General features: G+C 41.8%; 1 protein-coding gene across 1 annotated transcript; it reads right to left on the bottom strand.

The window, feature by feature from the left end:
• Positions 1 to 642: 642 nt before the first annotated feature.
• On the bottom strand, positions 643 to 27,906 carry MRPS5 (mitochondrial ribosomal protein S5). The gene is made up of 11 exons (XM_054629309.2): positions 27,767 to 27,906; positions 26,602 to 26,739; positions 16,474 to 16,599; positions 15,939 to 16,172; positions 13,462 to 13,496; positions 6,216 to 6,306; positions 5,456 to 5,502; positions 4,741 to 4,798; positions 3,866 to 3,928; positions 2,614 to 2,750; positions 643 to 1,210 (listed from the first exon to the last, which is right to left on the bottom strand). Exons 1-11 carry the CDS (start codon positions 27,831 to 27,833, stop codon positions 986 to 988), a joined length of 1,221 nt encoding a protein of 406 aa, XP_054485284.2. The 5' UTR covers positions 27,834 to 27,906; the 3' UTR covers positions 643 to 985.
• Between the last annotated feature and the right edge of the window lie 18 nt (positions 27,907 to 27,924).

The following is a 27,924-nucleotide window of genomic DNA, read 5'->3' on the forward strand; positions in this document are numbered from 1 at the left end:
GGGAACAGTAAAGCCACAAAAGATGAATTTAATGTAGGGACCTAAGCTCAACAGCAGAGATGCCAGCTGAAGGAGAGCACACATTCCCCAACAACAGCTTGATGTGCTAGGACAAGAAACTTTGCAACCTGACACCTGGAAATCCCTATTGAAAGTATATTTCGACTGAGGTATTAAAGGTATTTTTTTTCCTGGCAAACAGGGAAAAAACCTTCATCCCACTGCTCAGCAGGCATGGCCTTGGAAATAGAATTTTCATTGCAAGAGTGAGATAAAAATCAACTAAATCCACCCTCCCTGTCTGTATATACACAACTGCTGTTCTTAGAAACCTGCATTGAAATCAGTGTAAAACATTGCTCCTAAATGTCTTTAACATCAGAACTCCAAATGTAAATTCCCAGGCTGGTCTTGAAGGATTTCTAAGGTATTTTCTCCCATACTAACAAAAGCATCTTTTGGCATTTGGGGAAATGCTATGACAGGCACTCAGAGACTGGGAGGCACAGAACTGAGCTCCTGAGCCTAGGCAGAGGGACACAGGCTGCACATGAGCCCCCACTGCTGCTGCTTGCTTCAGCATCTCCCAGACACCAGCATGTAGCAACAACAACAACAAAAAAGACCCAAACAAACCCAAACTAAACCCACTTTGATGATTCTTTATTGCTTTCACAATCTTGTATTTTCAACAGTTTCCCAAGAGCTTGTGAAAGAAACATGGACAAACCATCTCTGGAGTGGAGTAAATGCATGCTTGAAGCCCAAGACTCGTTCTCTGACTGCTTCCATCTGAACTTTCCCACCTGGACAGGCTCAGGGGAATTGTGGGAAAGCAAACAGTGCTCCTGGATGGCAGCAGTGACGTGGATGGCACGAGAGAGCTCTTACTGCCCTCCCTGGAAGTCAAACCCAGACAGCCTTGTCTTGAGCCAGGCTTTCCCAGCTGCTCTGAGCTGGAGACACCACGGCGGGCCCGGAGCTGTCAGCACGCCGCCCGTCTGACACCGGCCCAGGGGGATTTCAGCATTCCCTGGGCTTCCTTCACCTCCCTCCACTCCAGCTTTGTGTTGGGAACCTCATCCTCAGGCTCGGGCTCCTCACGGACAGGCCCCTGGGGCAGGGCCACCACGATGGGCAGGGGGCCCTGCTCCTCCCGGAACTCCACCACGTAGAGGCTCTTCTGGTCTGCCAGCTGCTGGTGAGTCTCCTGGCAGCAGGACAGGGAAAGGACAACCAAAACCAGGATGAAAACTGTGAGGCTTTACTTCAGGCCAAAACCTACACAGGATGTGGGGCAGGGGAAAAAGGCCCCAAAAAGTCATTTCCTAATAAACAGTTAGAGCACTGTGTAAATGAAATGCCTTGTCAGGTTTATCTTACAGGGCAACAATTCAGATAGCCAGACCTCAGGTACACTGATGAGCCCTGCAGTGTCATCCCAGAGGAACCTGCTTCTGGAAAGACATACCCTGCTCATAAACATGCCTGTTGGCAGGAACATCTTTACGTCTTTATGTGGATATAAATTTTGCTTTGGTAACAGAAAAGTGCCTGTTACTGCCCAGACAGGTGGCATTAACTAACATAAAGGTACACTCATAAAGATATGAATGTAACATTATTTTCAATTACACCTGTCCCTTGCCTACAAGGTGTTTTGATCTCATTAATATTTTACAGAGTAAATGTTTACAGGTGACAGGAAAGTTCTCCTTCTCAGGGCAGTGAAGAAAACATATAAAGTACATAACTCCAAAAGTAGTAATTTATACAGCAAACCTTTCTTCTGTTTGTTCTGTGGAAGATTCTCAGAGACATTAATTAAAAATACAATGCCAGACTTCCCCAAGTGTGACTGCCCTGAGGTATTGCTAAGCTGGGAGATCTGTGACTCCCAGCAGGCAAAGAGGATCACAACCCCCTCACCTCCTGAGGCTGAACTGATGACATTGGCCAGGACAGGGTGACAGATTTGACAGCTACAGCTCTCAGGGCTGTATTGGGAATGGAAGCAGCTAAATCTTGGAGCCACCAAAACTGCAAACAAGGGAGATAACCACGAATTTCCAGAGGGCTGACTCATCCTGAGGCTGCTGTTCAAAGGATATAATGCTGCATGTTGGAGCTTCTCCATCAATTCCAGGCAGCTGGCTCAGACAGAGACATCTCCACTGTGAGCACTCAGAGGTGGAGGGAACACCACCACCTCCCTGGCTGAATTCAGAGATCTCAATTACAGCAGCAATAGAAGCAGCTGGGGCTTCAGTCCTTGCTCAATGAGAACTTGGAGTACAAACAAGCAGCAGCAACCACACCTGGCCCACAATTATCTCTGCCCAGGATTTTTCAGTAGTCACCAAATCCCCACCAAATGAAAGCTAAGGAATTCAGATGTCCCCTGCAGACACCTGGCTGTGGAACAGCAGAGTTACACACAGCTCTTCCTGACTGGACAACTCAATAAAACTGCTGAGGAATGACCACCTTTGCTGATTTTGTTTGTAAGATCACCTCATTTTAAGCCTGGAATATAAACTGTTTGCCCACAAACCATTACAACATCCCTCCCCTCCTGTGCCCATACCTAATGGGCACTGGGAGTGTACCCACCTGTAGGGTCAAGCCCCTAAAGAGAGCTCTGGTGATGTTAATCAAGTTTTTGGATCCAGTGACCTTGGCATACATGTCCTTAATGCCAATTAGCCTGCAGAGGGTGATAATGGCTCTGTGGCAGTGCAGACCATACCCTGGGGGGAAAAAAACATAAATGAGCACTGTGTGATTATTTATAAGCACACAATTTACTCAGAAGAGAGCACTGAGATGTCTTCTTTGTTGTTTTTGTTACCCAGCATGGTAGAACACATTGGATGTTGAAAATGGCTCCAGGGGCTGTGCAGAGGCACCACTTCCCTTTGCCTGGCCCAGCAATTGGAATGAGTTGGACTTTGTCATAATTTTAGTGGCACAGAGTGAAGGAGAGACAAACATATTTCAAAATCCACAAACACAAAGGTTTGTGTGTGACCTGCATCCCTCTCCATCACAGAGATGGAGATTTTATCAGCTCCAATGCATAACTGTACTACACTGGCATTAATTGCAGATGGTTTCTTACACCTGCCAGGTTTTAATGGAGGAGATATTTTTTTGAAGAGTCTGCTTTTGATCCAGAGAGCTTTGTTTCACATGGCTTAGTCCTAGTGATCTTTAAAAACTGCAGGACAGTCTTGCTGCTGCTGAGTAAAGGACACAAAAAAGAAATAAATCCTGGGGACCAAATGGCTGGAAAGCTACAGAAAAGGGCTAGAATGTTTATTTTAGTGAGGTTATCTGATTGGAGACCTTGCCAATTAGGAAACTGAGGGAAAAAGGGGAAACCAGAAACAAAATATACAGAGACACAGATCTGAAAGAAACCCAAAGAGACAAAGAAAAGAAAAAAACACCCCCCTAACTGATGAGCTCTCATGAAACTTCAGGTGCCACTTCCAGGAAGATCAAACTGTCTACACAACCACCAAGGCTGTAAAGGAAGAGAGACCTGGAGTGGGAGGGGTGTGAGAACTTACAGCTCTACACAAACCCACCAGTGGCTGGAGCAGGACCAGACTCCATACCCAGGTAATTTAGGATTGAAGAAATTACACTTAGGAAGAGTGAGAGAGCTCCCACCAGTGTAAAAGGGACAAATCCCAATTTGCAAGAGCAAAGCCATGGCAGCAACAGTAGGTATTTCTAAAGAAAAATGATTGATGATTTTCAACATTTAAAACATGGTAGACTAGACACTACATAAGTTCATCAAATAAATACCAGTCAGTAATCATGAAAAATTCAAAATTTAAACTTCTTTAATTACCTTTGTTTTGTTTCTTCATGCGGATTTTTGTCCTTTTAAATTTCACAGAAATGTCATGGTAAACTGGAGGGGGGGAAAAAGGTATTATAGATAAATTCTTCTTTCTAGAAAAGCTTTAGTTAGTGCCTTCCTTTTTCTGAACTGTGAAGTTGGTTTTATTCTCCCCTGATTTCTTTAAAGAGGATGATTAGTCTAGGTACATTTCTGGAATAGATTATGAATGCTGAGATACCTGTGAATACTGTTGAAAAGTAGGTGTGCCTCCAGTGAGCCACATTTAGTTTTGACCTGAGCTCACATGACACAGTTTTACTCATATTTTTTTAATAATCTACTTTTTGACCTAAGATTTCCCCACAGGCATCAGCACTCTTGGATTTTCCATAGAGAATACTAACAAAAAACTACCAGGAAACATCAGGCTGACCCCCCAGCCCAGGTTCTCCCTGCCTGCTGGGTCAGCACACATGGACTGAGTCACAGGGAGTCACCTCCTCTGACACACTAAGGGGAAAAGCACAGGAATTCACTGTAAAGAAAAATGCCCTGACAGTATCTGACTCCCTTAACTCAAACTGTGCCAGAAAAGATCTAATCTTGCTATTAAGAGCCTGAAATACTATGCATGAGGTATCCAAATTTTAAGCACAGCACCATGGAATTGTTTGGGTTGGAAGGAACCTTTTAAAGGTCAGCTGGTCCAACCCCTCCACAATGAGCACAGAAACCTGCAACTAGACTAGGTTGTCAAGAATTATAATACAATGCATCAGACCAGAAAAACTTGATTTAACATTTTTTTTTATGCTTTCCAAGTAGTTGCAACCAGTTTTTGCTGGCATATTCAGTGCTTACATTGAGAGAATAATACTTACTTGTGTGGTTCTGATACAGCTCTATAAAGTGTAAGGAGCTTATTGCTTTATTCTTTGCCTAGGGAACAAAAGCAGAAAACATTTTCCCCCTTGAATTCTTCTGCTAAGCATTTGCAATTTACCATTATTCAGTTAATTAGATATAAAAAAAGAAAGAGAAAAACAACTTAGGAAAACAGATTTGCCACATCTAAACTCTGTGGAAATGAAGATGTTTGGTCTGGAGAAGAGGAGGCTCAGGGGAGACCTTACTGCTCCCTAAAGACACCTGAAAGGAGACCCAAGTGAGGTGGGGGTTGGTCTCTTTTCCCAAGTAGCAAGGGATGGGATGAGAGGAAATTGCCTCAAGTTGTGCCAGTGGAGGTTTAGATGGGAAAAATTTCTCCCCTGCAGGGGTTACCAAGCACTGGACCAGGCTGCCAGTGGAGTGGCTCAGTCACCATCCCTGGAGGTGTTTGGAAGATGTGCAGATGGGGCACTGAGGCTGCTGGGAGACTTGGCAGTGTTAGATCAACAGCTGGACTGGGTGATCTTAAAGGGCATTTCTAACCTAAATCATTCTATGATTATCTGTATCAAGACAGGCAAAGCAAACACATGGATTTACTCCTTTGCAAAGACTGTGAATTATACTGATTATTGGGGGAAAAACCCAAAAGTGTAGGTATGAATTATTTGTAATTGTCATAAAGTAAAAAAAATTCAATCAACATACTTTCCTTAAAGCGTTTGTCCTGTCACCTGCCTTCCCTATGGCAAAACCTGCAAGACAGAAAGAGGCATTTTATTGCTGAAAAACAGATGATGCAGATGATCTTCAGAAAGAAAACTGGAAAAAACCAAAGAACTTCACAGCCAAGTTTAGCATTTAAATTTCCACTCCATTGCACAGACCATACTCAAAAAGTGGCTCAGAGAAAATCACAGAGACAAACAGTTAAGGAGTTATGAACACCTACATGTGGATGCCAACTGCTTGTTGTCAAAGGAAAAAACCAAATAATAAGGCTTAAGCTGTTTTTGTGTGTTTGACCAAACTTTGTTTCAAACAATTGAGTAGTGATGACTGCTCCAGACAAAAGAAAGTCCACTCTGTTTAAAAATAAAGAAGGGAATGAAGAAAAAAAGCCTGGGACAACTTCAGTCCCATAATTTAGGACATCTGGATTACAGTGATAACACATTCCATGAAGAAGCTTTCCAAAGAAGAGGCAGGAAGAGTGCAAGCAAAATCCAGCTGGAGGAACACACAAGGCCTTGAATCTTCCACAGAAGCAAAGTTCAGCAAAACTCTGGCTGACCATGAACACAGCTGTCTTACAAAAGCTGCCACAAAACATTCCATCATCAGATGTTACCTTGTTCATACAATAATTACATACATACAATAAATACATACATACAATAAATACATACATACATACAATAAATACTTACATACAATAAATACATACATACAATAAATACATACATACCTGCAGCCCCTTTACCATTCCCAACAGCCACTAAGGCACGGACTGATTTTTTTCTGCCTTCCTTTGCCTTCATACAAAACACATTTCTCACCTGAAGAAAAAAAAAACAACCATACAAAGTTTCCTGTTATTGCCCATAGCCCAAATGGGTTGGGTTTTGTTAGTTTTTCTTTTTTAAAATTTTTTTTAAAGAGAGTCAAGTTTGCCAAAAAAAGGTACTGGAGGTCTGTAGTGTACACTTAAAATATCTATACTGTCTTTGTCAATGGGTAGCAACTGCAGTGGGACACTGGCTTCAAGGCATTAAATACATAAAGGTTGTTAAAAATCCACACTCAGAGAGAAAGTTACCTCATGAAAGTTACCTTTCATGAAAGTAACCCCTCTGTTGTGTTCAGCTGCACAACAGATAATGCTCTAATGCTGCCAGCTTTATGTGTGATTTCAAGCATGATGAGAAAATCTGGTAAAGAAATGGAAAGTAACACTAATATTGAAAAAGTGACACCAATATTGAAGTGCCCCACCTCATATTTTAACCTAATTTAGAAGCACTCTCAGGAATTGCTCAAGGTCTGTTGTTGCTCTACATGAATTAGAATTTAGGACTAAAATCTACTTGCATGCTGCAGAAGGCAGTCTCATTACAGAGATAACAGCTGCTGAAAAGGAGATTCCATTTAAGAGAGGGGAAGAAGAAGGAAATAGCCTGAAGCTCTGTCAGGGGAGCTTTAGTTTGGATATCAGGAAAAACCTTTTCACCCAGAGGGTGCTTGGGCCCTGCAACAGGCTCCCCAGGGCAGTGCTCACAGCACCAAGCCTGACAGAGCTCAGGCAGTGTTTGGACAACAATCTGGGGCACTTGCTGTGATCCTTGGGCTGTTCTGTGCAGGGCCAGGAACAGGACTCAGTGATCCTGATGGGTCTCTTCCAAGTCAGAATATTCCATGATTCTATCAGCAAGTCACTGCTTTACAGCCCCCACCTTTACATGGTTCAATACATCCCAAAGTGGACAAGAGACAGATGTACAGGTGGGAGGGAGAGCATATTCTGGGAAAAGGAAGGACAACCTGACCTAGAGAATGCAGAATGTGGCAAAAGGTCACTAAAATGATGAGATAAGGGGAGGAGACTGGTTACATGTCAGCCCAAACCAGCTTTGGTCTGCTGGGGTTTAGAAATACTTCAGAGTTTTTCCTTTGGTGAACCTGGCTCATTTGGATGTGCAAACCACAGCTCTGAGGCTGAGGCTACCTGTGAGTGGGGACCCCTAACACCAAACAGGAATTCAGAATGTGCTGTACCCTTAAATCCAGGTGAGAGACAGCTAAGCAAGGAGCAGCTTAGCCAAGCAGTGATGTAGATTCATGATGCAGAACTGTAAATAATCAAACTGGATAAATATGTTTGTATTTTTGGCTTTCAGTGTGCTAGCTTTACCCACAGCACCCCTGTTGGAGCAGAACTATAAATAAATCAAATGGCTCCATTGTGTGTGCACTGACTTCTTGCACTTGTTCTCTTGCACTTGTTCTCTTGGGTGAGAGAACCCAATTTTGGGACAACAACCTGAGATCCTTTGCCCATCTGTTCTAGCTCCCTCGGTTTTGTTTATATATTGCACTAAATGTTTATTTAAAAACAGACATACAGTTTATATGCTGTATGTAGTACATGAATTATATACCAAGTATCAAAAGATAATACATAGCATATATAAAAATCCTTTTCCCTATATGTAATTCATCAGTAAGCTGATCTGCTTGTAGTGCTATGCATCTGAAAGTAGATTATTAGAAAATACTTGGTCATGGTTTAAACATTCTTACTAAAATTCACCATAAGAAATCCAAATAAAAAAAACCAACCCGAAACCAACAACCCCCCCCAAAATTCCAGTGTCTTCACTAGGTACAGATTATGGTTAGGGTTTCAAAAATTTCACCTTGTTTTCATCAAAATAAAGATGCTGTTTAATTCAAGGTGCCCACACATTCTAGAGAGCACTTTGAAGAAATATCAGCCTTGCCAATTGCTTATTCCAAGCTATTTTTCTTTCTTCAAACTCATTGCTGACAAGAACAAGCTAAAAAGCCACACCCCATAAGATGAAAGTGCCTGTGTAAATGGGCTATTTAGAAAAAATGCAAAATAATAATGGAAGAAAAGAGAGTGAAGCAGAATCATCTCCCCAGGAGCATCAAGAGAATACTATTTTTGCTTTGCACACACTTTTATCTTCTGCTGCCAATCTCAGTAGGTATCTGTACAAAAATAGAATCAGCACATCAAAAATAAAGGATGTAGAAATCTCCTCATGGATTATTCCTCTCCCTTTCCAGAATGTGGCAATAAAGACACATGCAAGGAGCTTCTGTGCCACTCTTCAACCAGCACAGACTCTGAAAAGTGACTGAAACCCAGGCACAACCACCTCTGTGATCAGACTGCCACTCAAGTTAGACTGAAAGCCAAGTTTTAAACTTCAAAAGCAGATGCAGCACATGCTCAACCTGAATCACAGAGTACCTCAAATTAACTGTCTCCTTGTATCCAGCATCCAGTGGTGAAATGCTGCAAACTCAGCTTTCTTTCTAGACTTGAGGGAAGAGCAGCACCTCAAAATCAAAATTAAACCACCTCAAACATCTATCAAGAGGAGAAATGACAATGTGGAAGCAAGTTATATTCAAAGAAAGGCTGCTAAACATTCTTATGCTTTCAGCTCTTGCACTTGGTTAAAAAAAGGGTCAAAATCCAACACTTCCTGTGATGTTTTGTTTTTGTAAAAGCCAAATGAATGACTGGCCAACTTTATTGCCCTTGGGAATCCCTCCTTTCTAGAAATCCTATTTTAGCCATGATTTCTAGGAACCTGCCACCTCTAGGCCACACTCCTGACCCTGCCACTCTTTTGCTGCTGCTGTTATGCAGAGAAATGTCTGCACAGGCTGATCCCCTCAGTGGACAGCAGCCTCTGGTCCCAGCAGCTCTCCAAGGTACAATGGGGAAATGAGATAAAATGAGAGCAGGGTGCAGTGCTGAAAGAGAAGCACTTCCACGGCAATGAGCCCAGACAGGGTCAGGGGCACAGCTAAAAGGTTTGGGAATCCAGTTACCTAAAAGAATTGAGAAACCAACTTGTTAACAAAAGCCAAAGCCATGGAAGCTACATCACGTGCCCATCAGCGCTCTGTGCACCAAGGGTAGAGCAGACTGGTACCACAATGGCAGAACACCTCCCATCTGCAGTGTTTACACTGAAATGGTTCTTAACCTTGCACCCTCAGAGCAGGAGATGCTCTCCCCATCCAAGCACCCTTACAGAAAGATGGGGATGCAAGCCACACTGAGCCCTGCAAGCCAGCACAACAGAAATAACAACACTCACACAAACACAAGCAGCACTAATAACCTTGTCCTGCTCCTCTCTCTCCTCTCTCTCAGTGTGGCCTCAGAGTACAGCTCCCAGCTGAGTACAGATCCTTTGGACTGAGTCCCCAGTAATGCACCCTCACAGGCACTCTGCATCTGCAATGGCTTTATTTCCTTTTCAAAGGATGGGCCATAATTATGCCCAATTCAAAGTCACTCAAAAGCTTCTGGGTGTTCCAAATGTCAGTTATTTCTTCCATACAGCCTGACAGGTAAGAGATAAAAATCATCAAGTATTTATTGAACAGAACCAGTTGAGGGTAGCATTCCTAAACTCTACTTTTAGGGCAGGCCAAAATCTTTTGAGTACTCCCAGAGTATCAGAAATAGTGCACAGCTCTGACCTCTCATGTTTTCCTGGGACAGGTAACTTCAGGTGCTATGTTAAAAACTGTCTGAAATTTTCATTGCCAGTCTAAAGACACTGTCAGCATCATCTAGGGAACAGAAGACTTCCCTGTATTCTAAAAGCAAAATTTAGAGCCTACAAATACCCCAGAAGTACTTCTGAGGCAACATCTCATTAGAAAGTAAATTATTACTCAAAGAGTATCCTTTATACCATATAATTTTTTAGTCAAGGCTGTCAAACAATGGATCTCAGACACTGTAATTCATGCAGCATTTCTTTCTCACAAGCCTTTTTTTTTTGCCCTCTTTGCAAAAACAACTTCCAATGACTTATGAAGAGAAACAAAGCGGTTTAGCCTGTGCAATGAAGAACATTCTCTTTGTCACAAGTAACAAGTCTACCAAGCTGAGTAAAGAAAAGGCCTGATGCAGGCAGGGAAGCAGCTCCCTCATGTCAAAGTGACAGCAACAAGGCAAACAAGATGTCCAGGAAGGAGCAGAAGCCATCAAGCAGCCACTGACACCCCAGGCTCTCTGTCCCCTGCAGCCACCATCCCTTCATGCTGTGTTTCTGGCAGTTCCTCAGAGCCCCCTAACTGGTGGCAGTGGCACAGATGACATTTCCAAGCTGTGTGACATCAGTGACAGAGGTGCCTCCCAGGGCCACACCTGCACTACAACAGAGGAGGAAGGAGGAACACTCTGACTGTTGGTTTGGCAACTGTTTTCCTCACAGTTATCAGTTATGAACTAGGAACTTTTCAGTTAGAAACCTCAGGAATTAAGTGAAGAACTAATGAATTCCTGTGCTAGATGAGTCAGTATAAATGGGATTGAGTGGTTGGTTGTTTTCCTGCCTAGCAAGTTCATGAACTGAACTTTCATTTACAGGTTATATTGCTCTGCAAATCTGAGTGGTCCAAATGGACTGAGACAAGAACACCTATTGCTACTTTGCATTCTGTAGTTCAACACTCAAACACAAACCTCTGACTGTTTTTGTTGGTTTATTTAAAAATGCTAGTACCATACCTGAACCATCTGGCTCAAAACCAGATCTATTCTGACCCTGGAAAGGTTGCACTGACCCTGCTAAAATGGAGCCAGGCTTGCCCAAAATTCTTCAAGTTGCCTTCACCAGAAACAGGCAATGGGAACAAAAAACCATGAACAAACCAGCAAGTGATCACCAAGATCACAGTTTTCACAACTGGTAGGAAGCAATTTCAGCATTGGACAAAACCCCTTTGAGATCTGTTTTTTACAAAGGGCTTTATTTATAACTTTATCTTCTCCTTTAGAAAGCTCCCCTTAATGAGAGACTCAGAGGGCCACCAACCTCATGCTCTGTGCATTCAGGCCCCACTGAGCACAAGGTCTCACTTTCTAGTTTTAATTGCACTACAAGGCAATTACTATTAAAGCACAGGATGTCATGTAGGCTACTTTTTTTTTTTTTTCTATGTTACTATGTTCATTTTGGAGAAAAATAAAAGAAAAATTCATCTGAGGGTTGATGACACATGAAATGAAGCCTTAAAGTGAAAATAATAATGGCACATGTCAGCTGCACCTGTAGATTTTAATTACCACTGTGATTATATTATGTTAGAACACCAGTTAAGCATTACCATCAGTTCTATTTAAAGAGATTGTTCTTATCTCTAATATATGAGTAGAACTGGAAATGTTGCCTTAGGCTGGCAGGGAAAGTAAGAAAAGTTAACCCAAGTTCTCTACAATAACTTTAGTTCTAGTTGACATGAAAGTCTGAGCTTGTCTATACTCTATTTTTCAGTCAGGAGAAATCAAATTACAGCTTTTCTGTTCCCACATTATAAGAAAACACTTTAATAAGCAATTTCTCTTTGTTTAGCAAAACAGCACAGCCTTTTCAGTAGCATAATCACAAGAGAAAGGGCCTATTATACTTTTGTTCATGAGGCAGTCCTTTAAAAATGGTTCTGAGTTTCTTGCTGTGAAGCACAACTTCCCAGCAAACATTTAATCTCCTGTACTGTTGTGAAGGCAAATATAATGGAAAACACATCCAGAAATAGCAGCATGTCTCTCACCTATTTCAGCCAGGAATGCTAAAATGATCTATTTATTTCAAAACTCGTACTTGTTATCAGAAAATTGTAAGACTCAATTATCTTGAGCTCACTGCTGATTTTGAACAGAGAATTTTTGCTGCTGCTATTTTTCTGCAAAACCATTCCACTTTCTCAGTTCACGACTGTGGCAATCTCATGTAACAACAGAGCCCCAGCCTGCTTCTAAAAGCTTTTTTATTACTCAAATATAATAAAGCATTGAGACAGATTTCTACAGCACATGGAACCCCTGCAGAGCAACTTAGCTCTGCTGTTTGTAAATAATTCTGCCACTACAGCAGGGCAAACTCCCCTGCTCTGGCACCCAAAGTGAGAGCCAGCTGTGACATGGCACAGCAGCAGCCAACATCCTCTGCTCTGCCATGAGCCCCTTCAGGCAGCAGAAGGCACTGCCAGCTGCAGGGCTTGGGAACAAAAATCACTTCTTTTAGAACCAATTCCTGTGCAATTCAATTTTTACAAATGGCCTTCAAACACAGACTCAGCTAAAGGCCAAGTGCTCCAAATGGTCTTTGCTGCATCAGTCAAAGCCCATAGTGTGGTCCAGTCCACTCCAAAAACCCACTGAGATATGAAAATGGGTTAACAGGTCACAGATTTTGTCTCCCCATCCCTTCTGACAGATTATCTAACTTGTTTTTAAAAAGTTCCAATGACAGACATTCCATATACTCCTAATCCATTCCAGTATTCAAATTCCCATTTGCAAGTCATTCTTTATGTCTAAATTTACCTTGCTTTTTATTTATATCCATTGCTTTTTATCCTTTGCTTTTTATCCTTACAGCAGACATCTAGAAACCAACTCATGATTTTTAATTACCCAGACTGAGATTACAATACAGCATCACTGTTTTCCACATCTCAGGAGGTACCAAAACTCACTGCCACAAGCAAAGATTTGGATTTATCCAGAAAACACTCAAGCCACTGGATAGAATTCCAACTGATGGTCATCTCAGCAAAATGCAGAAAGATAATCAAGGACAAGGAAACCCATTTGCACATTACCAGAACAGGAGAGAAGCCTCAGATGCTTTTCTGGAGTACAGCTGTCAGGTAGCTCAGCTTCTGACTTGCCTGGTTATTCTTTTAACTTTCAGACAAGGAGCTGTTGTGAATCAGGCTATTTTGTTAAGAAAATGTTTCTCTTAGCCCTTCTCTCTCAAATGAAGAGACTAGGTAACTCACTTTCTCATAGGTTGTGCAGCTGAAACAGAAAACCAGATGAATTCCTACTGCTACAATACTGACTTAGCAAAGACTTGGTAAATAATTCCAAGGTCAATGTAAAGTAGTGATAATTCTTCAAAGTCCCTGGAAAGATCTGCAATGCTTACCTCAATGACTCTTGTTTCAAAATCTTCATAAGTTTCTGTAGGGAGAAAAACAGGGTGTTACATTTCCTTGTGTTCCTTCTCTATCAGCACACCCTCCTGTAGGTGGTACAAATTAAGAAGGACACAACTTCTATGGAGCTGTAATTTATAAAGCAGTCTCAGCAAGAAGTAGAAATGGTAAGATTAGAATAATTTGAACCAGCAGTGTAAACTGCCTTCTTCCCTAAATAATGTTCTAAAACTCCAAATAAACCTCAAATTTCATATATACAGAGCAAAAGCTATAAATCATTAAAATCACCAGATGGGTCACTTCCATTTTGACTAAAGTATTATCCAAAATTTTTCAGAATATTCTGAAGCCTTTATCATATAATTAACAGGGATTCAAAGAGATTTGGGGTTTGGACTAGATGACCTGTAAAAAGCTTCTTCCAACTCAACCTATTCTTTGATTCTATGATTCTGTGGAAATGCAAGCACTTCTGTATCCACACGTCTGTGAAATTCCAGAAAGGGAAGGGGGGTGCATGAAACAAAACAATATATGACCACTTCAAATAACCATAGTCCTTACAAACTCTTGCTTTTCCAACTTACCCCATGAACAAGAGCATTTCAGTATAACACAGAAAACCTTTACTTGGTGTTGTTACAGTGAGATTTTGGAGGAAAGCTTAAAAAAGCCTTTAATGGCGTAGAACTGGGGCCTCAGTCCTTGACCAAACATTGGTTTATTATCTACACAAACCCTCCAAGATGTTTATGAACATGATCATCTTGGCACAGTTTAGAGATCTGTCAGTTCAGAGATCTGTCAGGCTGCACAAAGCAGATTTCTAGCTGACAGTAAGGATATGAATCCCAGCAGGCACTCTCTGATCCCTCTGAAGCTCTTCAGGTTCTGAAGAAATACTGCAAACCTGGGAGAAAAGTAATTTGATTTCTAAGTGGAAAACACTGTTCCTTCTGCACTCCTAGCTAGCACAAGAAGTGACACCAGGGAATCCAGTCATGCCACAGTCTCAGGCCAAAAGGATTCTTTGGGTTTGGCAGTTTCAGGTCTGCTCTTCCTATCACCTTCACATTGCTTTGCATGCAGGGATTGTCCCAATTCCCCTGCAAAATCATTAATCCTCTGAATAAAAAGAAAGAAACTGAAAGAACTATGGGGGCCTGAAGATCCCCAACATTTTTAGCAGACTAAAAAGAAACCAGTGCGTTCTAACCAGAAACTGCTTTTTCTCAAACTCATTTATAATACAGGCTGACAGCTTCATTCTCCTATTTTGATTGCAGTGCCCTTTCCTCTTTTTGGCAGAACTTGATCTGACTAGAACAGGCTCCACACTGCCAACTTTAATGCAAGTAATCCATATCAGTAGTACCAGCCAAAAGCAAAATCAAGGAAAACACCAGAAGGTAAAGTTCACAAATGCATAAACACTGTTTACAACAGCTGTCACTTCTTTTAGTGGGATAAACTCAACACAGTCTTGTGTTCAGAGTATGGAATTAAAACCATGGCACTTCTTGACTTGTTCCATGTTCCACCACTGACTTATGAGGAATTTGGAGCAATTAATCTCTCAGATCTCCTATTTTTACATTAACAGATTCAGTGACAGTTGGCCAAGTCCATTGTCCCATCACTGCCTTCCACAGAATATTTGCTTTTAGGGTAACAAAATGAAATGCAACAGTGCTAGAAAATACCACCTGTTTTTCTTAGCTCCTCTTACTATAAAGGAGGAAAGATGTCAATAAGCAGAGTTTCACAATAAAAACTCAGCCCAACAAGAGCTGACAAGTCTTTTTCATGTTTAATTAGTTGAAAAAGATTAGGTTTCTAAATTTTAAAGCTACTGTAGAATCTTTAGTAGTCTGAATAACAGCACTGTAAAAAAGTCACCTCTCTGCTGTACAAGTAAAAGCTCTAGCTTCACTATATTGAACTACTTAGGAAATAAAAAATAACTTTTATAGTTATTATGGTAGTTATTTATTGCAGCTTCTTCTAAAAGCTACATTCAAACTACATAATCTTTAACCCTATTTCATTATTTGAACTAGAATTTCAACAAGATTGATTTATCCCACAGGATCCTTTAAGAAACTATAAAAAAAACATGACTATACTTCATACTCAAGACAATTGATGGTGGACACAGAAGAACATTTCCATCCTTCAAGACTCCTGTAGCAGTCTGACAGAACAGAGTACTCTGTAATGCCACATAAAATCATTCAGTCTGTAATGGAACAGAACAGTCTAACAGCTGCAGGAAATAAAGCAGTGTTTTAACAGATATCACTGGTGTGAGCAATACCTGCTCTTTGATTTAGCTTGCTTGTGTGTGGGCCTGGAACAAAGTACAAAACCAATTTTCAATCACAGAAAAAGTCTGGTTCTCACTTTCTCCAAGTCTCCCCTCAGAAAGGCGAAGGGAGAGGCAGAAGATAATTGGTTTTCTCACCTCCATTGGGACCAGGGTCAGGAGGATCCAGAATGACACCTCCCCAGCACTTTCCACTCCATCCTCCCTCTCTCTTAATTTTTATTTTCTTTTTCTTCTCAAATGTATCTCTCTGCTGAATGATTTCAGACTGAATTCTCTCTCGTTCTTCTTTTTTTCGTTGGGAAACTTCCTGCACTTTCCCAGTTTGCAGCACAGGAGCATTAAGACCAGGCCAGAGGAAACCAGAACGTCCTTAGAAATAACAGAGAAAAATTATGCTTTGCTCCAAGTGACAATTGCAACTCTGCACTCAGGAAAAATGCAACAAAATGGAAAATTCTCACATATTTCAAATGCATTCTATGATGCAGAATTTGTAACTGGAAAAGCAAAACCAACATTAAATAATCATATCAAGATTTTTTTGTTTAAATACAAAAATATCTCAAGCAGTTCTGGCATCACAGAAAATAAATTTGTCCACTTATGAAATCAAGAAGCACTGTACACAAAAACATCAAGATGTGTCTTCAGCTTTGTATTTGTGATCTACCTTCACCAATCTCCTGGCCTCTATTGAGATTCTTCCTTAGCTTTTTCTTCTTTTTCTTCCCTCTTCCTTTCTTTACTCCCACGCCAGTCTCTGCCAAAGCTCCTTTCCACAGCTGATCAGCTGTCACTGAAATGAAAAACAAAACTTCCTTAAGTTATATTCAAGTACAGCTTACACTGGAAACTGAAGCTGAACAAAAAACAACCCCAAACTTGAAACCTGCTTGATCTTTGCTTTGCTGGAATTTAAACTGTAGCATTGCTGCCTTGCCAAGAAAGTAATTTCCTACTCTGTGCATATGTATTTGGTACAAAGATGTGTCTCTACTCCTGATTACTGCACTGAGAGAGGCCCAAGGGCATGTTTTTTACAAGGCTTTTCAAAATTGATTTAAAGACAAGTAACCAGTATGGTATTCATTTCCAGGTCATGAAAAGAAAATTATTCATTAGTAACTCAGAGCAGCAATACCTTGCAGTACTTATCCAAGGACATTGATCAGTGACAGTCAACTTAAATCACCCCTAAAAATATCCAGGGGCTACCCTGCTTTAAAAGCCACAAAACACAAAATAACTGGCAAAACATAAACCTGCTGCTCTTCTCAAGTACTGAAAATATAACGTCTCCCATATTGCCTGTGTGAGTGGAAGGGAATGTAAGGAGAAAGGAATACAAAACACTTCAACAGCATCATCACAGAGCTCTGGCTCTGTCAGGCCTCCTCAGGCAATGGCTGTGGCGAGGATCATGCACTGCCTTGGGCTTCACCCAGCACAGCAGAGCAGGACTTAGGAAACATATTCAGTAATTACCTGCAAACTCCTGCTCACCCAGCTGATGGCAATACAGGACACCACAGCAGCTTAGACAAAAAAAACCCAACAAAACCCAAACAAAAAACCCAACAAAAGAAAAAACTATACCAAAAAGAAACTGATTCTGTGAAAAGACGCCATAGATAATATTTCACAGAATCAGAGAGGATGGGTCAGGCTGGAAGGGCCCACTGTGGATCATCTGCTCCAACCTCCCTGCTCAAGCAGGGCCATCCCAGAGCACAGGGCACAGGATGGTGTCCAGGTGGTTCTTGGCTATCCCCAGTGAGGGAGACTCCACAGCCTCTGGGCAATCTGTCCCAGTGCTCGGGCACTGCACAGGGAAGCTCTTCCTCATGTTCAGGTGGAACTTCCTGAGCCTCAGTTCCTGCCCCATTGTCCCACAGCCTCTGGACAGAGCCTGGTCCATGCTCTGGCCCCTCCCTGCAGGCACTGACAGACATGGATGAGGTTCCTCCCAGTGTCTCTTCTCCAGGCTGAGCAGCCCCAGCTCCCCCAGCCTCTCCTCAAAACTGAGGTGCTCCAGTCCCTTCATCATCTCTGTCCCCCTCTGCTGGACCCTCTCCAGGTCTCCCTTGTCCTGAGGATGCCAGAACTGGACCCAGCACTCCAGACTGGCCTCCCCAGGGCTGAGCAGAGGGGCAGGATCACCTCCCTGCCCTGCTGCCAATGCAGTTCCTGATGCAGCCCAGGGTCCCCTTGGCCTTCTTGTCCCCAGGGCAGGGCTGGCCCATGGACAGCTCCTTGTCCAGCAGCACCCCCAGGTCCTTCTGTGCAGAGCTGCTGCCCAGCAGGGCACCCCAGCCTGTGCTGGTGCCTGGGGCTGTTCCTGCCCAGCTGCAGGACCCTGCACTGGCCCCTGTGGAATTCCAGGAGGTTCCTCCCTGCCCATCTCTCCAGCCAGAATGCAGCAGCATCACCAAGGTTCTGTTTGCAGACCAATGCTATTATGTGCTTGATCCAGGGGCAGTGTAAATCTTGTCTTCTCTGATTACAAACTGATTTTATTTATTTAAAGCAGACAAAAAAGCTCAGTAAAAACTTTCAACCAGGGGAATTAAAATAACCATAAAATCGCTACCACTTCCCACCAGCAATTAATTATTTTCAGAATGATGTGGTTGAGAGATCCTGCCCCACAGACTGGAAAATGCTTTGGAACTGGGCAAGCTCTGCCATGCTGACAACACAGTGAGATGCCCAGAGATGCCACTGAGTGCCCAGGTTTATTTTTGTACTAAGTTTGCTTAAGGTGTCAAGGTGGTTCTTCCAAAAGTTTGACACACACCTATTCACTCAAATATCTTTTTCCAAGTAGGAAGCATAACTGATTCCTTTTTGAGAATCCTGAATCCAGCAATCAAAGCTCAGTACACAAGGAAGGACACACGACTCTGCAAGTCCAGGGAGCTACAAAATAATATTACCTCAAGACAGCCAAGAGCAGGGTGGCTTCCACATACCCAAAAAACATGGGCTATGAACAGCTCAACAAGGCAAAAGATGTAACAGGATTTTGGCTCTACTGCAGACAAGTGGAAATCTGTGTATTACAGACCAGCACAAATGCTCATGGATAACAGCAAAGTTTATCCCACTTCTTATATGCTCTGAGGCAAGAATTGAAAAGCCTCCTGGGTAGGTTTTAGTCCCTGTAAAATACAAGTTTTTGTCTGAAATTACATGCTCTTTTCTAGACATTCAAGTGAACCCCAATGTCCAGAGGTTTGGAAGTTAAAAAAAATCCCACAAACAGCAGCTGCATCAAATGTCTTAAAACCAGGGTCTGAACTGTCAGCCACTATAAACCTTCCAGCTGATTACAACACACCAATGCATGTAGCTGTGAGCTAAGTGTGTGGGGGAAACACAAGAAAAAAACCCACCAAAACCAACAAAAACTTATATAAAAATTACCACCCTAGTGCAAATTTTTTTTGGGGGAAAAAAAAGCAAAGTAAGTAGGTAATGTGTTTTTCAGTAAATTCATGCTAAGTTAACTATGGGGCTGTTCCATTAGGTGGAATGCTGATCATCAATCCTGTTAAGCTTCTTAGCTGATTCAGAAAACACTGTGTAACTAGCAATTCTTTTTTAAAAATGATAATCCTGCTAGCCTGGAAACATGGAATCACAATAAAGGTACTTACATTTTTCTTTGCAAGGCTATTTTTAAGCTGGAACAGTCCCTCAATCTGCAGTTTGGGTGACCCTACAAAGGGTCAAACAGCTACAAAAGAGGCTGCAGAGGGGCAGCAACAAGCAGCTAAGAGAAAAGAGCAGTTCTGGAGCTGGTAATATATGCCAAAAAAATCCTGCTCTTTGAGCTGCACTCCAAATATACATACAATCAGATCACTTTAATTCCAATAGAGGGAAGTAGCAAAGGTCACAGAGTAAGGACATTGTGTTGCACCAGAGGAGAGCATTCAATGTCAACACATCCATGAAGAACAGGTCAGGCCAAGTCAAGCTTTGGCCTCAAGCACTGCACAAATCCTGACAAAATTAGAACCAGATGAAAACATCACATTTGGTCCCAAAGTGCAGTTCATCTCATCAGTCTATAATAATACCATCATGTGTTTGGAAAGCAGCTGCATTTAATGAAACACATCAGAAGCCTGCAGGCTGCAGAGTTCTTTATAGGATGGAGGTATCACGCTGATTTTAAGACAAAGTGACAAGAATGGGATGTGAAAGGGATAGGCTGTCATCAGGAGGATTGCAGTGGTGGGGACATTGCTTGTGACAGACCGACAACACACCACTGGAGAAAATAAAAATCTGTGTGTAAGAAAGGTCAATCTGACTTGGCAGCAAAGCACCAAGGTGATTAGTGAGCACACACACAGGCAGAAGGAATGGATGATTTGGAGGAAATAACTGCAGACAGACAGTAGGACCAGTGCACTGCCTTCACACTTGTGGAGATGCTCCGGAATGAAGACACTGCAGCAGATATGCAGTGTCTTTGAGATTTATGGGCTTATTTTATTTTGCCTTTGTGAAAGAGGATGTTGCATGCATTCCTCAAGAGCTAAAATAAAACCAGTCATAAAAGCCACTACACATTTTTAGTCAGTCACCCAAAAGCACAGAGCTACTGAGTGGGGGGAAAAAGTGTAATCTATAAGATTTTATTTTATAGACTAGAAAAAGATCCACTACTGAACGGAGCTGAAAGCATGCTTCCTGCAAGCTGATCACTAAGAACAGTCAGTCTGTGTGACATCACTCCATTTTGCTTAATCTACACAAAAGGTATTTGTAATACTCTGGGAAGGATTTGGGTTTTGTCTTTTTATATTATCCCTGAATAGCTGGAATGAGACAGGTAATTATCAGATTAATATTTGGCCACACCTCAGTAAACCAAAAGTACTGAAAGACTTGCTGTAAGCCCCATCAGAAACCAGTATCCTAGATACTCATTAACTGAGATTAAAATCAGATTTCTTTGTCTCCTGGAAGATGAGTTCACAGCTTGCTGAGCACACAAAGAAAGACAAAGAGCAGTAAACTGGAAAAGTGAAGGGAATAAAAGGAGAAGAAAGAATCAATTTTGTAAAACAGCTACGTAGGCTCACTTCTTTCCAATACAAGTAATCTTTCCCTAAGGTTTTTGGTGACAAATAGCTTGTGGCAGCACAGCAGCAGAGATATAAAGACATTAATATTGACATAATAAAAAGAGTAAAGACCTTGTTATAATAATCATACTTCTACTTACATTAAACAGTGCCTCAGTGCACTGTTGTCCACTAACACCATTACATTTGTGCAGCTGTACTACCTAAGGAGCTCAGTAAGGTCTTTTCCACCACTTACATTCTCTTCCAAGTTTCAGCCTGGAATACATACTTCTATTAACAGAAGAAATCTTAGAAAACACCAATTGCCACCATCTCCAAACAAAAACAGGATTTAGAAAAAAATGCTTCATGCATATGAATTGTGAGCAAGCAGAGAACGTGCTGCTACAGATTTAATGATAAATTACGGTCTATACACAGCTGCTTAATGACCACAGTGAGACATTTCTTCTTGGATGCAGGCCTTTAACTTCATTAATTTACCCCTTTTACTTAATCCAGAAGTTTAACACACTTATCTGGAACCTGGAGACCCACACACTTCCTGATTTGAAGGACTTCAGCCTTGGTCTCCCATTTTCTGCAGGAATGTACATCTCTCTGTTGCTCTACAAACACCATTCCAAAAAACAACTTTCTGCTTTCAGCTCCCTTTCCACGTGTACTGACTGCAAAGATTCCTAGGACAGAGGATGGCACAGAGCAGGCTACATCAACCACTCTAACCAGGATTTGGCAAAGAACTGCAATTTAAGTAGCTTAAGTTAGGAAAAGGAGTGATCCAAAAATCTAAGCTTATGATGTCATATTCTCTCTCCAGCATCTTACAAAATGTGCCTGACAACAATATCCTTAACTACAAAGCATTTAGGGTAAAGCTGCTAGGAATAAACATACACAGAGCAGCTGTCTTAAGAGCAAAACCTACAACACAATGCAGTGGCTGAACATGACTCAAATAATTTAGATGTCATTTCCAATTGCATGTATTAACATTCAACTTCAAGCTCAATTCTTATGAGTGGCTGCAGTCATTCTCACAATTACATTAAAACCTACTTCCAAAACAACAGCAGTGAACCATCCAAAACAAAGATGGAGTTTGACTTTATACACCCTAATCATCTTCAGCTGAACTCATACACTGCTCAAAACCTGTCAACTCAGTTCACACCATCTGTTATTCCTGAGGAGTTATGTTTCTAATGAATCTTCCTCTTAGCTTTAAACATGAAGTCTTTCATTCCAAGACCTACTCAGGCTTTGTAAAGTTACTTATGGAAAATGCTTAACTCCTCTAGGTTGAATCCTCTCTTCCATGATTCAAAAGGGAATATTCTGCAGATGAAAATACAAAGAGATTTATTAATGAGAGAAAAATGGAACAATGGCATTCTAATACCAGAGGGATCACTTTTAACATGTGAGATTCTATAGCAGACTCATCAACATCAGTGTGCCCATCCCAAATGAGAACTGCTCTTGCCACTTGACCTCTGCAATGCCACTGTCAGCCATCATATGACATCAGTTTCTTATTTTGTGTCTAACCCTGGCCCATGAGCAGAAAAGCATGGATCTATATGATCAATAAAAAATGAGATATAGTGCCAGATTATTCTCAATTAAGTCACCACACTCAAAACATTGTTTTCTTCAAAGAAAAAGACCCTTTCTCAAAAGTGACCTCTCAGCCTTGTTAAATGGCAGCATATGATGGATATCTGATACTGAGTTCTGCTGGAAGATAATGAGAAGACAAAAATCTCCCCCTCCCTGGTGAGGCCATTAAAAACCAGGGCTGCTTAAGCAAAATACATTCTCCTCTTTGCCATTCTGCCTCCAGCCCCTGCAGATGTCATCTTCTGAGGGTATCATCTGTGAGCTCTCCAGGGCTTTCCACAAAGCTGGGAAGCCCTGAGGACTGTGAAGTGTTCAGTCTGGACAGCACTGCTGAGTCCCACAGCATTAACTGGTGCAGCATCATCCAGCTGCCAGCATCTGGGCACTGAAAATGTCTCACCGGGACAAGGGCTACAGCAACACCACAAAAATCAACATGAGGCCACACAAGGAATCATTACCATGGGACAGATATAAAAATGGTTTTAGATAAAAGTTAATAGCTTAAAAATAAGAACTGCACATACCGGGTATGTTTCCACTGAAAACTTAAGCTCAGTTCTACTTCTCACTGCTAGAGGGATTTCCACAACAGTGAAACAGGGAAAAAACCCTCATCTGCTACCAAACTTTCTCTGTTTGATTTTATTAATACAAGTCTGAAGCTCTTGGGGCTACCTATTTATTCATAGTAATTTAATAACATTGTTAAAAAATGCAAAAGCTCCAATTATGTGGATTGCATGAAAATTTTGTTTAGGTGGGTCTGCAAATTTGTTGACACAAAAAGACATCTATAGTCTAATTATTTTCCCCCCAAGATAGAATGGGAAAGTTTCCTCAAAATCCAAAAACAAAACTTGCATCCTGATAGTACAACAAAACCTGGAAAATATTCTAAAAGATGCATTCACAGTGCTACACTGACACAGGGAATAACTCCACTTAACTGCAAGCCCTGAGCACACTTCCACAGTGCACTCAGATTAGAGTTTCACATTTTCTAAAATTGGCAATTTGTCACAATGTCAGCAGAAGCTGCAGACGTGGGATTGTCAGGTTGATTGTCAGTCTCAATTCAAACCTTGAATAAATCCAGCTACAATTCCAGCAACTGAGAAACTGTATTTTTTTTCTTTATAACATTTTATGAAAAACCAAGGACCTTAAATGTGGTTAGTATATGTTGCTGTAAATGCTACTATCTTTTGAAGGTTGCTTTGATATTAAAGTTTTAGTTTTTTTATTTTTAGTAACTATCATGTCTCAGTGTCACCAGATGGATATGGAGAAGAGAAATTTCAGTGAGGTTTCTGCAAACTAAACACCTTTGGCTTAGTTCAGTTCCTCAAAACAAAATGAAAATCAGGTTAAATGCCTTTGAAAAGTAATATCATAAAACCATCAAAATAAATACTGTAAAAATAACCCAATCAAATCAAAACCCAATAGAAGAATTGTACCTCTCCAGGTGCCATTAACTATAAGGCATTCAGTCCCCTTTCTTTTGACTAAAAGCAAATAACTAACTATTTTTCAACATACAGGCAACTCTCTTGTAAAAGGAAAAAGCAATTAAAAAAAAGCAGTGGTAGAGATGTAACTCTTTACATCCTTAATGCTAAAACATCAAAACTCCTCTTATGGTACCACTGATAATGACAAGAGGCAGCTCTGTAATTATTTATCTGGAATGCTCATATTTCAAGAAAAATTCTTTGTAAATTGAAAAAGTAAGTATTTTTAAATTCTGATCATGGAGTTAGACATGGCTGTCTAAATGAACAATTTATCCCAAAGAAAACTCACATAAGACTACAAAAACATGGTACAAAATGTAATTAAGGAGCAGCCTCAAGGAGCAGTGGAAGGTGTAAGAAAGGTCACAGAAGTGCCTCTGGAACAAGGTGCTCTTTAAGGTCCTTCCTACCCAAACCATGACTGGCTCCCAAGGGTAAATAATGGAATCACCTGTGAGTTGGACAGTCTAATTTTCATATAGTCCCAGTATCAAATAAATGCTCTTTATTTCACATGTACTTGGATACATAACAGATGTTGAGAAAATCATGTTTCTCAGATGTTGAGAAAATCATGCTGCTTTGGATTCCTGGGGTCAAAGAAAATTCCTGAGGCTGGGAGACAGCCAAACCAGTAAATGAAAACTGAACTCCTTACCATGGTCAGGAGGGTGGAAAGGGGAAAGAATAAGGTTGGAATAAGAAGATAATTTTACATGATTTCATTAAAAAATCACTGACATATGTCACAGGACAGGAATAAATCCCTGTGTATGTTTTTGTGTTGGAGTTGAAGGAGAGAGCTACCTGGGTAAGGATCAGAGACAAATGCCAAGGGTAATTGCAATTCCTCCTATTTAAATGAATTCCTTCTCTTTAAACCAGTCAAACCATTAAAAATAATAGTTATGTTGAAGGTACAGATGACCCTACCGACAAGAGCATGGTGATATTGCCCAAGGAATGATGGAAGATCATTAAGCATTCACTAAGGAGAGAGACAAATCCAGTCACCCTTCCCAGGCACAAAGCTCTGTCATTTGGCTGACATTTCACTTGACAGCTACTCCACATAAAATGGTCATGTCTGCATTTTAAATGTTGCCACTTCTGAAGGAACTGCACTGCTAAGAATTTGAGTGATTTATACTGTTTGTATCCACTTCATTTGAATTGTGAAGATTTTGCTTTTTACTTCTGTAAGAGAAAGTGTTCTTAGATTAACTGTACTTTGAAATACAAAACCCTGAGTCTTCTGAATCTCATGGCTACTGTCTCTGCTTCATACATAAAGGAGGTACACTTTCATTTTTCCAGGTAGCTACATCTCATTAAATAAGCCAATAGTTTTAGGTAGTTTGCCTAAATATATCAAATTTTACTAAACAACATGGATGCCATCACAGCAAATATTTGTAATTCAGTCATTTAACCAGACATCTGGAAAAGCTTCTGGTAAAACAGAGCTCATCCAGAGCTTGTGAGTATGAATACAAGTCTAATTAAGGAAATAATCTAACCTACAAATCCTAATCATGCTGCAATCATGTGGTGCTACATGTTTAATTTAAGATAAACAAAATAACAACAGAGGGTGCCTTCTTACATATTCTCATCTTGTTGCTGCTTGTCTGAATGAGTTCTCCCTGCAGGTGGCATCCTTAGAAAGCCTTTTCCATGCAGAGCCTGCAGCTCACACTGCAGCCTTTCCAAAGCCTTTGGAGACCTCTCCACCCTCAATTACTTGGAATCTGCCAATGGTGAAAATTTACTGGATAAGATGAGCAGCAAGCTCAGCCTGACTGGTTAACCCCTTCTCTTGAGCAGATGTAAAGAAAGCAAATGCAGTATTCTGCACCCAGGTGTTGAGAATGGGAAGAGACCACCAAGAGAGGCTGATTCTGCAGAGCTCTTAAATTCTATGGATCAGAAACAATCAAATTTTGACTCCCTAATTGCTGCAGTTATCTCTGCCAGAGACTGTGTCCTTACCATTTCTTCTCTTCCCCTGTGGGACAGGATAAGGGAGCACAAAGCAGGTGAAAAAGGCCCCCAGGTACCTCAGCTCACAGCCCTGAGTGTGAATTTAAACAGCCATCACTCCTCAGCTATGGCAAGCATTCCTTTCAGGGATGAGGAAAACACTGCTCCAGAGCAGACAATCTGCAGGGTTGTTATCCTTGCAGCAATTTCACCTTTGAGGCAGCACAGCTTGAACAGCAGGCCTTGCCTGTGGCTCAAAATTAATTTAGGAGATAAACACACAATTTATACTCTGAATAAAGGCCTAGGAAACAGAGGCTTCCTCCTCCCATCCAATGACACACATTAGATGGAGTCACTGTGACACAAAGCAAACCCTTGTTCGCTATTAAAAGATGATAAATTGATTTTGTGCACACACTTCTGTCAACACCTGCAGCTGCCACTGTAATCTCAGAAGACACAAAAAAGTCAGCATACACAGATTTTCATGTCTCTCCAAGGCAGTGTTTTCTTTCCCTCTCCTGATGGTTACAGTTAATAATTTTTATCCACCTCAGGACTTACAGGTATTGAAGAAGCTGCTTTTCCTGCACTGCTCCAGTGTCCCAGTCCAGGGGGCAGAGAGGGAGCACCGTGTCTGGAGAGCCCATGCCAGGCTGGAGTAGGAGCTGCAACTCCCTCCCACTGGCACAGGAGCAAACCCTGGGAACAGAGACAGACAGGTGTTTATAGACAGCACATTTCCTTCCTTAAAGCTGTGGTTTCTGCAAATATAGGCATGGGAAGAGAAGCCAGTGATTTTCAAAGGGAATCAGACTTGAACCTTTTGTCTTGAAGTGCAAAGCAGAATGTGGGAGGGAAAACATTGCAACAGAAAATGTCACAAAGAGAAGAAGGCACTCTATCTTGCTGATAGAGTGATTTTAATGAATTATTAAGAAGTAGTTGCAGCCTTTTATTTTTCCTGGTTAACCTGCAATAAATTATTGGGGTTTTTTAAGGATATTCTTCTGACTAGACTGTGGAAATGTTTTCCTTCACTAAGGAAAAACCACCAGCCTGTTTTTAAGCCCTTCTTAAAGTTCAGGCTCCAATCAGAGTTTGGCACCACTTCATTACAGATTGCCCTGAGGATGAAAAGAGACCTGAAATTCATTAACTGCTTAGCTTTGGCTGAAGAAAAGAAAGGCAAGAAAGTTTTCAGAGGACTGTGGAACATAAAGATGCGTTTTCCCTTCCTTCTATGTATACTTTAAAAAATAATACATTTGAGTTTCAAAAAGTGACTGCAGAGGATCCATGTGCCCATGGATGGGGGTGTGCCCATGGATGTCTGGATGTGCCCATGGATGGGGGTGTGCCCATGGAGAGACGTCCGTGTGTGCCCATGGATGTTTGTGTGTGCCCACAGACAGATGTCTGTGTGTGCCCACGGATACCTGGCTGTGCCCATGGATGTCTGGATGTGCCCATGGAGAGATGTCCGTGTGTGCCCACGGACAGATGTCTGTGTGTGCCCACGGATGCCTGGATGTGCCCATGGATGGGGGTGTGCCCATGGATGCCCAGATGTGCCCATGGATACCCAGATGTGCCCATGGACAATGTCCGTGTGTGCCCCCTGAGCGCGCTCCCCTCGCCCTGCGGGGATTCCCCCCGCCTCTCTGCCCGTGCCGGTGGCCGCTGCCCTCCCCGCGGAGGCTGTCCCGTCTCCCCGCTGCCCCATCACCTCTCCAGGCCGCCCGGAGGGCGCCGCGGGCACACGCCCGCCCGGCCGCCACCACCGCCGCCGCCATGCCGGGCCCGCGCCCCCTCCCGGCCGCCGTAGTGAGGTGCCCCGCGCGGTGCCTGATGACAAAGCGCAGGGAACGAGAGCGGCTGGGGAAA

Source organism: Agelaius phoeniceus, chromosome 3 (assembly GCF_051311805.1).
Source record: "Agelaius phoeniceus isolate bAgePho1 chromosome 3, bAgePho1.hap1, whole genome shotgun sequence".
In the NCBI taxonomy this organism is placed as follows: Eukaryota; Metazoa; Chordata; class Aves; order Passeriformes; family Icteridae; genus Agelaius; species Agelaius phoeniceus.

Bases quoted from the DNA above. Each gene is read 5' to 3' on its own strand.
- MRPS5 (XM_054629309.2), bottom strand. From the start codon at position 27,833: ATGGCGGCGGCGGTGGTGGCGGCCGGGCGGGCGTGTGCCCGCGGCGCC. The intron at 6,307-13,461 runs GTAAGCATTGCA...TTTTTTCTTCAG, and splicing joins TTGAAACAAGAGTCATTGAG to GTGAGAAATGTGTTTTGTAT. The intron at 5,503-6,215 runs GTATGTATGTAT...TCTGTCTTGCAG, and splicing joins GAATGGTAAAGGGGCTGCAG to GTTTTGCCATAGGGAAGGCA.